The following is a 12,195-nucleotide window of genomic DNA, read 5'->3' on the forward strand; positions in this document are numbered from 1 at the left end:
TTTAAGTATTAATATGCCTTTTTTTCTTTTCACTTCGACAAAGCATTCCTTGTCTTTTTTTTTTTCTGGATTTACGCACACATTTGCATAATCAGTGTTAAATACCAAAATATGTTTCTGCAGCTGCAAGGCATAAGCTTAGGAGAACAAGAAACATCTTGTTCATGTTTGGCAACAATGCATTCCTTTAAATCTATACTATCTACACTATAGTCCCTTGCCATTGGTATTTTGTTCTTTCCTGTCTTTGTGTTACATGAACTTTTTTTTTGCTTTATAAGTGGATAACCTCTAGAGTGCACAGATGTATCAGTTATACAAAAACAGGAAATCGTTTTTTGATCGTTTGTACTCACAAACTATTTCATCGCTTTCTCTTTGAATTCTGCATGTTTGCAGAAATAAGCTCAGACCAAGCTTATATATAGGCTGCACTACCGGTCAAAAGTTTTAGATATACTTGCTCATTAAATGGGTCTCTTTATTTTCATGACTATTATAATTGTAGATTCTCACCAAAGGCAACAAAACTATGCATGAACACATGGAATAATGTAGTAAACACGTGTGAAATAACTCTAAACATTTTTATATTTTAGATTCTCCAAAATAGCCACACTTTGCTTTGATTACTGCTTTGCTCTCTTTGCATTCATCTCCATGAGCTTCATGAGGTGGTCACCTGAAATGGAGTTTTATCCCATATGAAAGACTCACCTCCACCCCCCGGCCGTCCTATGACTCCACCGTGCGTCTCTCCTCCATCCAAGCAGCGTCAGGTCCGCATGTGTCTTCAATCAATCAATCATCCCCCGAGACTTCGCTTTTAAGGAGCTCCAGTCATGGATTCCCCGCTCTTCAGCTGAGCTTCGACCATCTCCCTTCCATAAGATGTTCATTCAAGCTGTCATTCTCAGCATTCATGTCTTCATCCGGGGTCCGAGCGCCAAATATAGAAACTTATATCAATAAATCTTTCTAATCGCCATCTTTGTGTTTCTTATTGTGAGTCTTTTCAGGTTGAAATGGATTTCCAAATTGTCTTGAAAGAACTTGTCATTGAGAGATTATGAGACATTGTGTTTGCTACATAATTGCATGTGTCGTGACATAATGTGGGGAGAAAAGGTGTATCTACATTATGCGGGAACAGACCCAGGCGACCCCATGCTGTAGAGTTCAGAGCTATAGACCGCCCATCTTTGTATTAAAACTACTCCCTTAGTTATCCTGGAGTGGAACAAGAAGTCCAAGCTGCAGCCCGGAGCACACATCTGCACGGTCTGGCTTTTCTCCTGTTATTCCTTCTCTATCTCATTGCTTCACTTTACGGCCGAGTTTGTCCTTTCTTAAAATAAGACTGTTCCCATGTTAGGGTTTCTAAACTTAGTTTATGTTTGTGATTTTAATTTGAGAAATACATTCGAGTTTTTTTTACGAATAAGTGGGGAGTAGGCTATTTATGTTTGGTGTCTAAACACACCTTTGCTCAGAGTTAAAGTTAAAGAAAAACAACGTTGCTGTTTAGTCGAGCTGTAGCCTAATATTTAAATAAGGACTTGGTTAAAAATTCCCAAAAACGGCGTAACCGTACTGACCGCGGCGTGAAAGCTTGGTGGGAGTTTCCTTTGCTACAGTGATTTAGTCTAAAAGCTGGTCTCTAGGAGTATGCGGTAGGCCTACAATACGTTTTGATTTAAATAGATTTACTTATATACAAAATAAGTTTAGAATTAAGTGGAACACATTGTAAATCTGAGAATAACAAAATACAGCGTGACAAAACTGGAAAAAAATTGCTTTTAGTGTTGTAGGCTACTTTAACCCAAAAATATAGTTATTTTTTATAAAATCCTGAAAGTTAGAACACACTGTTTTAACTTGTGCCAAAGGCAATCCAATGCTTAACTTTGTGTTTCTTGACATGTGTATGTGTTTTTGGTTATGCTATATCACCAATAGTATTGGGTCCCATCACCTAATCAATGAATTCTGGTGTCCCAATCACTGCTATATGCTATATATATATATATATATATATATATATATATATATATATATATATATATATATATATATATATATATATATATATATATATATATATATATAGCATACATATACAGGGGTTGGACACTGAAACTGAAACACCTGGTTTTAGACCACAATAATTTATTAGTATGGTGTAGGGCCTCCTTTTGCGGCCAATACAGCGTCAATTCGTCTTGGGGATGACATATACAAGTCCTGCACAGTGGTCAGAGGGATTTTAAGCCATTCTTCTTGCAGGATAGTGGCCAGGTCACTACGTGATAATGGTGGTGGAAAATGTTTCCTGATTCGCTCCTCCAAAACACCCCAAAGTGGCTCAATAATATTTAGATCTGGTGACTGTGCAGGCCATGGGAGATGTTCAACTTCACTTTCATGTTCATCAAACCAATCTTTCACCAGTCTTGCTGTGTGTTTTGGTGCATTGTCATCCTGATACACGGCACCGCCTTCAGGATACAATGTTTGAACCATTGGATGCACATGGTCCTCAAGAATGGTTCGGTAGTCCTTGGCAGTGACGCGCCCATCTAGCACAAGTATTGGGCCAAGGGAATGCCATGATATGGCAGCCCAAACCATCACTGATCCACCCCCACGCTTCACTCTGGCCATGCAACAGTCTGGGTGGTATGCTTCTTTGGGGCTTCTCCACACCGTAACTCTCCCAGATGTGGGGAAAACAGTAAAGGTGGACTCATCAGAGAACAATACATGTTTCACATTGTCCACAGCCCAAGATTTGCGCTCCTTGCACCATTGAAACCGACGTTTGGCATTGGCATGAGTGATCAAAGGTTTGGCTATAGCAGCCTGGCCGTGTATATTGACCCTGTGGAGCTCCCGACGGACAGTTCTGGTGGAAACAGGAGAGTTGAGGTGCACATTTAATTCTGCTGTGATTTGGGCAGCCGTGATTTTATGTTTTGTGGACACAATCCGGGTTAGCACCCGAACATCCCTTTCAGACAGCTTCCTCTTGCATCCACAGTTAATCCTGTTGGATGTGGTTTGTCCTTCTTGGTGGTATGCTGACATTACCCTGGATACCGTGGCTCTTGATACATCACAAAGACTTGCTGTCTTGGTCACAGATGCGCCAGCAAGACGTGCACCAACAATTTGTCCTCTTTTGAACTCTGGTATGTCACCCATAATGTTGTGTGCATTTCAATATATATAGCATATATATATATATATATATATATATATATATATATATATATAGCATATATATATATATATATATATATATACATATATATATATATATATATATATATATGCTATATATATATATATATATATAGCATATATATATATATATATATATACATATATAGCATATATATATATATATATATATATGCTATATATATATATATATATATATACATATATATATATATATATATATATATATATATATATATGCTATATATTTATATATATGCTATATATATAAATATATAGCATATATATATATATATACATATATATAGCATATATATATATATATATATATATATATATATATATATATATATATATATATGCTATATATTTATATATATGCTATATATATAAATATATAGCATATATATATATATATACATATATATAGCATATATATATATATATATACATATATATAGCATATATATATATATATAGCATATATATATATATATATATATATATATATATATATATATATATATATATACATATATATGCTATATATTTATATATATGCTATATGTATATAGATATAGATCAGGGGGCTTAAAATGGCACTGGGAAAATTAAGGTTTTGGATGTCAAGTCATTTCCTATAGCTTACTGTAGCATCCAGTAAACTGGAATTAAGAATTGTAAGAAAATGTGGCCTTATTTTGGTTGCTGAAGCAGGGACTTGCCAACGTTGGCATTAATACAAGAACCACCGCTATCCTTGGTTGATCTGTTGCGCTGCCCAAGGTGGCAGCAGGTTGGAGTAGCTCTGTTACTTTTGATTCTGATTTATTCTTTTTTGGGAACTATTCCTCTTGTGGTGGATACAGTTGATTTTTTTTGGATGACTGTCCACTCCAGTGTCGGATGCTGTGCAGCTTTGAGGATTTTTCTTAATACTTTCTATTTTTGGACAATAGCATCTATAACGGCTCTTTGAGGAAACCTTCATAATATGAGCTATAACAACATTTAATTTCCCTTTGGGATTAATAAAGTATTTTTGAATTGAATTGAATCTTTGTTTCTTCTGTGACTATTCAGATCCTATTTTGCTTTTCTTTTTTAGTCTCATGTGTTCTTGTGGCTCCACTCCTCTTTTGTTACTGTACTCGATCCCAGGATAGGAATCTTCGGCTATGAGCTCCAGAGCTACAAGCGACTCTTTAGCTTCTCTAGAGAGGCTTTAAAAAAAATTGATATAGATTGACATAAAACAAGGTATGATTTTGTCCATAAATGTGATTTTCAGATGTCTTCCCTCTGAACAATTTCATTAAATTTTCAATACAGAGCAACATTAAAACGCCGGTCCTGTGCTGGTGGGTTCACTTGTTTGTCTTACAACAGTTTGTTGTTACTAGATGCTGCCACCATCACCCTCAAACAACAGCAATATTTTTTTCTTTATGACAAAATGTTATGTTGTAGTGCCAGTGTGTTTTGTGTTACTCAAAATGAAGCAAAGCAAACCTGAACCTATCAGTTATAATGAATGACACTTTCCTATCGATCCTTTTTCAAGCAGACTGGTCCATAGATGGCTGTTGAACTCCATACTGTGAGTGAACCAGATGGGAATAATGAAACCACTCAGGTTGCCACAATGGGAGGCAATAAACCTTTACACCGCTTCTTGAGGTGTCAACCCAAGATCATTGGGGTATGAAGAACACACACACTTCAGATTACTGATTGGTAGAAGAGGACTGAGGGGTTGTGCTTTAGTGGTTGTGTATGAATTTCTTCTAGACTGTCGTACTGATCATTGGGGCATCCTCGTTGATTATTGCCATTGCCATCACGTCAGACCCTCTACACATAATGTACAACACCCCTCAAGAGATTTTCCTGGGATCACTGGTTGGTAGCTTACTAAGAATTACCTTGAAGCCCTAAACATTGGGGTTTATAATTAACAATTTTTCCTCCGCTCCTCTTATAGTTCACCATATGTGGGATTTTGTATATTGTGACAGAGCGCAACCCCACTAAGAAAACTGTAAGTTCTGCTGTAAAACATTCAGGATGCTTTTCTTGCACTCCTTATTTAGATAAATAGGAGATAGCTGTAGTTAAAAATGTTTCTGAAAGACAACTTAAACAAACTACATTTGTCTTCAAATGCATTTAATGTTGTTTTTTTTTGGCTACAAAGTAAAATTACCCAAGCATTTAGGAGTTTTTTGTCAAATGAATTTGTACTACATGTTTCTGACACCTTATCCATCCTCTCTGTGCTCAGGTAACCATATCGTTAGCTCTCAGCATTGTGTCCATACTTGCTGGTTTTTGGACTACTTTCATCATGCTGGTTAACGTCCAAATGTATAAATTCGATGTCGAAAGCAGCAACAATACGTACATTGAAATGCTATGGACATCACGTGCAGACGTAATTATTGTTTTATACTTGTGTCTTTGCTTGTTGTTAGCTGTGTTACAATTTACATTCCAAACCTCACATAGATTGTGATTTATTATGTATTATTTTTATTACTGTGTCTTTTAGTTTAAGGATATTTACTGAGGTTTAGATCAAAAGGTGTAGCTTTGTGACACTAAAAAACAAAGCGCCAAAAAAGTACAGAGGTTGGACAATGAAACTGAAACACCTGTCATTTAGTGTGGGAGGTTTCATGGCTAAATTGGACCAGCCTGGTAGCCAGTCTTCATTGATTGTACATTGCACCAGTAAGAGCAGAGTGTGAAGGTTCAATTAGCAGGGTAAGAGCACAGTTTTGCTCAATATATTGAAATGCACACAACATTATGGGTGACATACCAGAGTTCAAAAGAGGACAAATTGTTGGTGCACTTCTTGCTGGCGCATCTGTGACCAAGACAGCAAGTCTTTGTGATGTATTAAGAGCCACGGTATCCAGGGTAATGTCAGCATACCACCAAGAAGGACGAACCACATCCAACACTATTAACTGTGGATGCAAGAGGAAGCTGTCTGAAAGGGATGTTCGGGTGCTAACCCGGATTGTTTCCAAAAAACATAAAACCCCGGCTGCCCAAATCACGGCAGAATTAAATGTGCACCTCAACTCTCCTGTTTCCACCAGAACTGTCTGTCGGGAGCTCCACAGGGTCAATATACACGGCCGGGCTGCTATAGCCAAACCTTTGGTCACTCATGCCAATGCCAAACGTTGGTTTCAAGGTTGGCAAGGTTGGTGCAAGGAGCGCAAATCTTGGGCTGTAGACAATGTGAAACATGTATTGTTCTCTGATGAGTCCACCTTTACTGTTTTCCCCACATCTGGGAGAGTTACGATGTGGAGAAACCCCAAAGAGGCGTACCACCCAGACTGTTGCATGCCGAGAGTGAAGCATGGGGTTGGATCAGTGATGGTTTGGGCTGCCATATCATGGCATTCCCTTGGCCCAATACTTGTGCTAGATGGGCACGTCACTGCCAAGTACTACCGAACCATTCTTGAGGACCATGTGCATCCAATGGTTCAAACATTATATCCTGAAGGCGGTGCTGTTTATCAGGATGACAATGCACCAATACACACAGCAAGACTGGTGAAAGATTGGTTTGATGAACATGAAAGTGAAGTTGAACATCTCCCATGGCCTGCACAGTCACCAGATCTAAATATTATTGAGCCACTTTGGGGTGTTTTGGAGGAGCGAATCAGGAAACATTTTCCTCCACCATTATCACGTAGTGACCTGGCCACTATCCTGCAAGAAGAATGGCTTAAAATCCCTCTGACCACTATGCAGGACTTGTATATGTCATTCCCAAGACGAATTGACGCTGTATTTGGCCTCAAAAGGAGGCCCTACACCATACTAATAAATTATTGTGGTCTAAAACCAGGTGTTTCAGTTTCATTGTCCAACCCCTGTAGTATGTGTAATTAAAAATCATAAATACCTGTAATAATGGCTTATCAAATTTAGGCTGTCAAAATTTGTCTGTTATAAATATTGTTGGTATGTGTCTGTTTATTTTTGTAGGTAATGGGTCTGATCATCGAGGCAATCTTTATATTTTACATCTTTGTTGGTATAATCACCTTGATCATCACGTCAGTGCTAGCAGGGACTGCCCTCCGTTCAACAAAAACCGAGGTACAACAACTCAGAGAGAACTTTTTATAGCCTCTTTGAGATCATAGCTATGTCATAATCATGCACACCTCCAACAAATCACATTAGGTTGACTGTGACACTGCTCTGTTGTGCCTGTACTTCTGCTGCTTTTGTCTTTGCTTTGTCTCGTATCACTATCACACGGGTACTGCGATTCTGTCTTACCTTTCATCTTGTAGCTGTTCTGGGTCTTGCCGACAGGTGAAGAACATGTGTGGATCATTGTAGTGCACAGAACAACTCAGATCTGACCTTTCACCTAATTTAACTGCTTTCCTCTAAGTGTCTTCAAAATGACTTTTGAAACATTTTAGATTTAGCCACAACAATTTCTTAACTAGACTATGGCGTTCTGGAATCCTCAAAATATTCTTTTATTTTATGTCAACCATTGTTACTATGATTAAAAAAAAGACATTGTTTTATCTAGTTTGTTGACACTTTTGATCTATCTCTAGAATATAAAATGTGGTTTAAATATAATTGAATACTTTTTGTTGGCTGTTTATAATGTGACATGGACTCATGTATCCAAAGTCAATTTCTGATAGGCCGAATAGCCTTAAGGGCAAATCAGTACTTGACTCCACGGACGGACATGTCCGTGCAAAGCTAAATTTTTACAACCACGTACGAAGTGCCACACAATAAACTACACGGCAGGAAAATGTTTCCAAATCACACTGTTTTATATGTGACGCACTGCTCCGAGCAGCCGGTCACAAGAACGTGCAACGTCACGGCCACTCTCTGCCTCCCACTGAAAGGTCTATTCCTCTTCTTCATCCCTAGTGTGGTTTAATGGCCCTTAACACCATCTTCTATTCTTTTTGTTTTTCCAAAGCTAGACAGCAAATTAGTTCTGCCTCCTCGTCCGATGACGCCATGGCAGAGAGTGTGGGAAATGTAGGAATTTGTCACCAGAAATATAGGAAATTGGTGTGCTTGACAATGAAGCTATGTTCTGCTCTTTAGTTATAGCTTCTTCCCCAGAAGCTCTGGGTCATACAAAACAGATCATTTAGTTTTGCCAGGCTGTGTCAAGATGAAGTCTGATGAAATTTTTGAGATTCACTTGTAAAAAAAATTTTTGTTTACATTAAAAGCTATGCTATGTTCCAAAAATGTGTGTGAAGTTCCTGCAAAGATTTGTGTTTTGATTTTCCTCCTAACCATGGAAGTGCATGTCACCCAGCCTTCTGTTATCCAATAGCCAGTGCCAGTAAAGAGTAGTATAGCTTATCTTTTTCCTATGGACCTCCAGGTCATAATCAATACACCTTTGTGTTTTTGGCTTTGAGTTATTTTCTACAGATTATCACAGAATGTAAGTATTACCTGAAAAGGGGCCTGTCTTGCTAAAATGCTTTCTGGAATAATGTTTCTGAGCATAAACACAGTTACAACATTACCATTGGTTAAATCAAGCATTCTTTCTCTTTTATTTAGGCCATTGTTGTGTTGACGGCAACGACAACTGAAACACCAGTTGAATGAAAAGTGCAAGAGGAAGGGTCTGAAGTATTGGAAATCAAGCCGCAAGTTGAGACGTTGGTGTCTATCTTATTATATGTCTAAACATTGCCCACCTCTGAAATGTTGTAGTTGAGTACCATGCAAGATAAATAATCCAACTAATGTGTGGTATGAACAGTCATGTGTCACCATGTAACTGCCAGAAATTATATTTGTCACCAGTGTTATAAAAATAAAAACACTATACCATACACACAGCAGAGGTAGCAAACTGCTACCTTTAGTGGTAGACTGGAGTCAACCTTTCTCCTCATCTTATTTGGACGTCATCTGATCCAGCCAAACTAATGATTGCAACAGTCAGTGGCAGACTTAGCTATTTTGGGGCCCCAGGTGAACCTTTGTAAAGGGGCCCTCCTTCAAGTCCGTTGTAATGTAACAGTACACCCTGAGAGTGAAATATTCTGTAGAGTTGCCACAATTTTCATACTGGAATACTGTGAACCAGGCAGTAGCAAATTGTTACTTTAATAAGACACAACTACTCATAAAACACTTAGGAAAAACCTTTGTTTTATTATTATCATAAAACTTAACACCACTAACTGTACAAACTAACGATAGGGCATAGGTAAACAATATAGTAAAAATATGTTAGAATGTAAATTAACAGATTTGCATAACTTTGTATCACAATTATTTTAGTCATATTGCTAACTCTTATGACACGGCATAGTTGTTAGAACACTGTAGAAAAGTCAGTGTGTTTGAGAGAATTGGTACTTGGAGGCAGATGCTAACTGTGGCCCATAGCCTGTGTGGGCATGTAACCGAACTGGATGAAGGCTGTCCAGGCAAGAGAGACAATTGTATAGGCTATAAAAAGACAACAATAGAAAGTTGTTTTGGATGTAAAACTTATTACATTTTTTGTATTTTCAATTGACATTATTATTTACATAACATAAAACTGAAGAGAGAGGGAATAAAATAAGTGGAACTGCTATTATGAAATGTTCCTAAATGTAAAAATTAAAATTAAAGTCAGACAATATGATAAGAGTCATGTAAACTCATCTATTTGTCCAATGATGGGAGGAACATGAATTAACACAGAATTTCTGTAGAAAATAATTTCTAAACCTTTTAAACCCATCCTTGTGACTGTACTGTAACAACCATCAATCATACCTCATCGTGTGAATCCTCTTCCTTGTCCTGTTGTTCCTCGGCACTCACTTGTTCTTCCTTCATCCAGTCCAGGTTTGTGTCCACACTTAAAATGGACCAATGCTCAGCAGCATTTTTGTCAGCCGAAGCTACTGTATGAAGTTTCAGTTTTTTCATGGTTTTTCAGTTTTTCCGCTCCACTTTGACAAATCCGCTTCGTCTTTCTCCTGTCTGATACCACCTCATGCTCAAGCAGACTGCACTTCCAAGATTTTTTTATGTGATGAAAACTGAATAGGCCATTTTAGTATGTCACGTTTTCTGTTATTGTTTTGATTGTAAATTATAATCATGTTATCTCAAAGATGCGTTATGAATACATGGGTATTGTCGTGGGGTTGGGTAATCAGCGGGGCCCCTTACTGGTTGGGGTCCTGAGGCAGTGGCTTACCTTTGCCTGTATGGTAGGTCTGTGCCTGGCAACGGTCAAAATGTTTGGGCAATGCCAGAACTCCATACAGGATAAACAAGAATCAGAAAAATTAATAGTGCTCCTGTTTCCAGATGGTTAAAGCTTAATCTGTAATTTACAAATACTTGTTTTGTGCCTAGTTTTTATTTGTGGTTTTTGCTCTCCTGTTTTAGTTACCATATTTGTTTTAAGATTTTATACCATATCTATAAAAATGCTCAATCAACTAAACTGTTTTGGAAAAGAAAAGACAGTATGTTCTTATGTATTTTACATCCTGTTCTCTTCAAAAACCCCAAATTATAACTTGATGCTTTCAGAAGTCACAAAAGAAGTTTGGGGAATACCATCTGTATGCAGTGTAACCATAACATTGTTTTAGTATGTGTAAAAAAATATATATGAATGAAATTTAAAGCAAAAAGAACTATAAATGGAGCACATCTAAGATACATTTTAGGTTGAATGAATGAGTACTGTTTTGTACCAATAAAGTCTTGAGAAATACTTGTGTTAGCTTTCAATGGACCTTAAACTTGATGTTTAGCTCAGAAGTGGACAAGTTTAAGCATGACTGTTTACGCTTAATATTAAAATACAAACTGCATATTCAGGTATTTGCAACCTGATGCTTGATGTGCTAAATAAACACATTGCCATGTCAAACAGTGTCATTATTTTACTAACACAGTTCAGCCCTTGAGTCATATTTTCTGCAAAGGTGGATGTTACAAATATCCTGTCTGCACAAGCTGGTATTTTTATGTAAATGACAGAATACAAGAAGCACAGTGGGTAGAGAGGTCCAAAACAATCACAAGAAAAATAATGCTTCAGAGACAAATTAGTCACACTAACAGCACCATATTATTTCACGATCAGCAGGCAGATACACTGGCTTCTACTAAGTATTTACCAAGCTCAGTGGTATGATTCAAGTTGATGACGGAAAACTTTCAAATATCTTTGAATGGAATAGATCTTGTACCTCAGCATAATTCCAGTTTGCAAAATACTAATAAAGATGTTTAAATGCAGCATTCTCCACAAAGGGAACTTTTTCAAAAAAATTGCATCATGAAGTGAATACTTATATGGATTTTTATTCTTATTTTTTGTTACAAAATTAAATGTTGTCTTTACCTGTTTATTTATAGGACTGCAAATATGACACCTCATTTGTAAAAGTATTTATTCTTGGTTTAGCATTATGCACCTTATAGTGGGTCTTTAATTTATAGAGACATAATTTTATATGTCTGTGATGTTTTTTTAATCAAACTTCAAATCATGAAAACATGTCTGGACTGTACTCAATACTCTTGTTTCTTTAGGTCAAGCTTCACAGCAAACAACCAGCACTAATGCAAAGACACAACATACTGAACTGCCAGAAGCAGACTGTATACAAAGTATTGATTGCATATTTATGAGTCAGTAGAATAGACTCATAGCGCACTGCAGAACTCAGAGGAATGGATATGCTATTTAAAGAATTAGCTAACACTGTCAGTATGGAAGGTGGGTGGCCGGAAGTAGAGCTGCTGGTCCTCCACATCATAATGAGTCGGTTGAGGTGGTTCTGGCATCTGATCTGTATGCGTACTGGAAACCTCTCCATTGGAGATTTTCTAGGCACGTCTCACTGGGAGGAGACACCGGGGAAGACCCAGAAC

The 12,195-nt window shown here is 37.3% G+C and overlaps 1 protein-coding gene across 2 annotated transcripts; it reads left to right on the forward strand.

Annotated features, from left to right (window-relative positions):
* Positions 1-1,150: 1,150 nt before the first annotated feature.
* LOC124866842 (membrane-spanning 4-domains subfamily A member 15-like) lies at positions 1,151-11,185 on the forward strand. 2 transcript variants are annotated; one of them, XM_047362828.1, is made up of 7 exons: positions 1,151-1,281; positions 4,814-4,948; positions 5,038-5,148; positions 5,231-5,287; positions 5,531-5,680; positions 7,267-7,380; positions 8,851-11,185. In XM_047362828.1, the coding sequence occupies exons 2-7, from the start codon at positions 4,826-4,828 to the stop codon at positions 8,896-8,898; spliced, it is 603 nt and encodes a 200-aa protein (XP_047218784.1). In that variant the 5' UTR covers positions 1,151-1,281; positions 4,814-4,825; the 3' UTR covers positions 8,899-11,185. The 2 variants fall into 2 exon arrangements, with proteins under 2 accessions (XP_047218784.1, XP_047218783.1); XM_047362827.1 differs by lacking the exon at positions 1,151-1,281 and adding an exon at positions 4,357-4,506.
* Positions 11,186-12,195: the final 1,010 nt, after the last annotated feature.

The sequence above is a fragment of the Girardinichthys multiradiatus genome, chromosome 4 (assembly GCF_021462225.1).
Source record: "Girardinichthys multiradiatus isolate DD_20200921_A chromosome 4, DD_fGirMul_XY1, whole genome shotgun sequence".
In the NCBI taxonomy this organism is placed as follows: domain Eukaryota; kingdom Metazoa; phylum Chordata; class Actinopteri; order Cyprinodontiformes; family Goodeidae; genus Girardinichthys; species Girardinichthys multiradiatus.

What these genes read in the sequence shown, in the direction of transcription:
- LOC124866842 (XM_047362828.1), top strand. Translation starts at nt 4,826, where the DNA reads ATGGCTGTTGAACTCCATACTGTGAGTGAACCAGATGGGAATAATGAA. An exon ending in GTCAACCCAAGATCATTGGG is followed by an intron (nt 4,949 to 5,037) that starts GTATGAAGAACA and finishes AATTTCTTCTAG; the next exon opens with ACTGTCGTACTGATCATTGG. An exon ending in GCAACCCCACTAAGAAAACT is followed by an intron (nt 5,288 to 5,530) that starts GTAAGTTCTGCT and finishes CTCTGTGCTCAG; the next exon opens with GTAACCATATCGTTAGCTCT.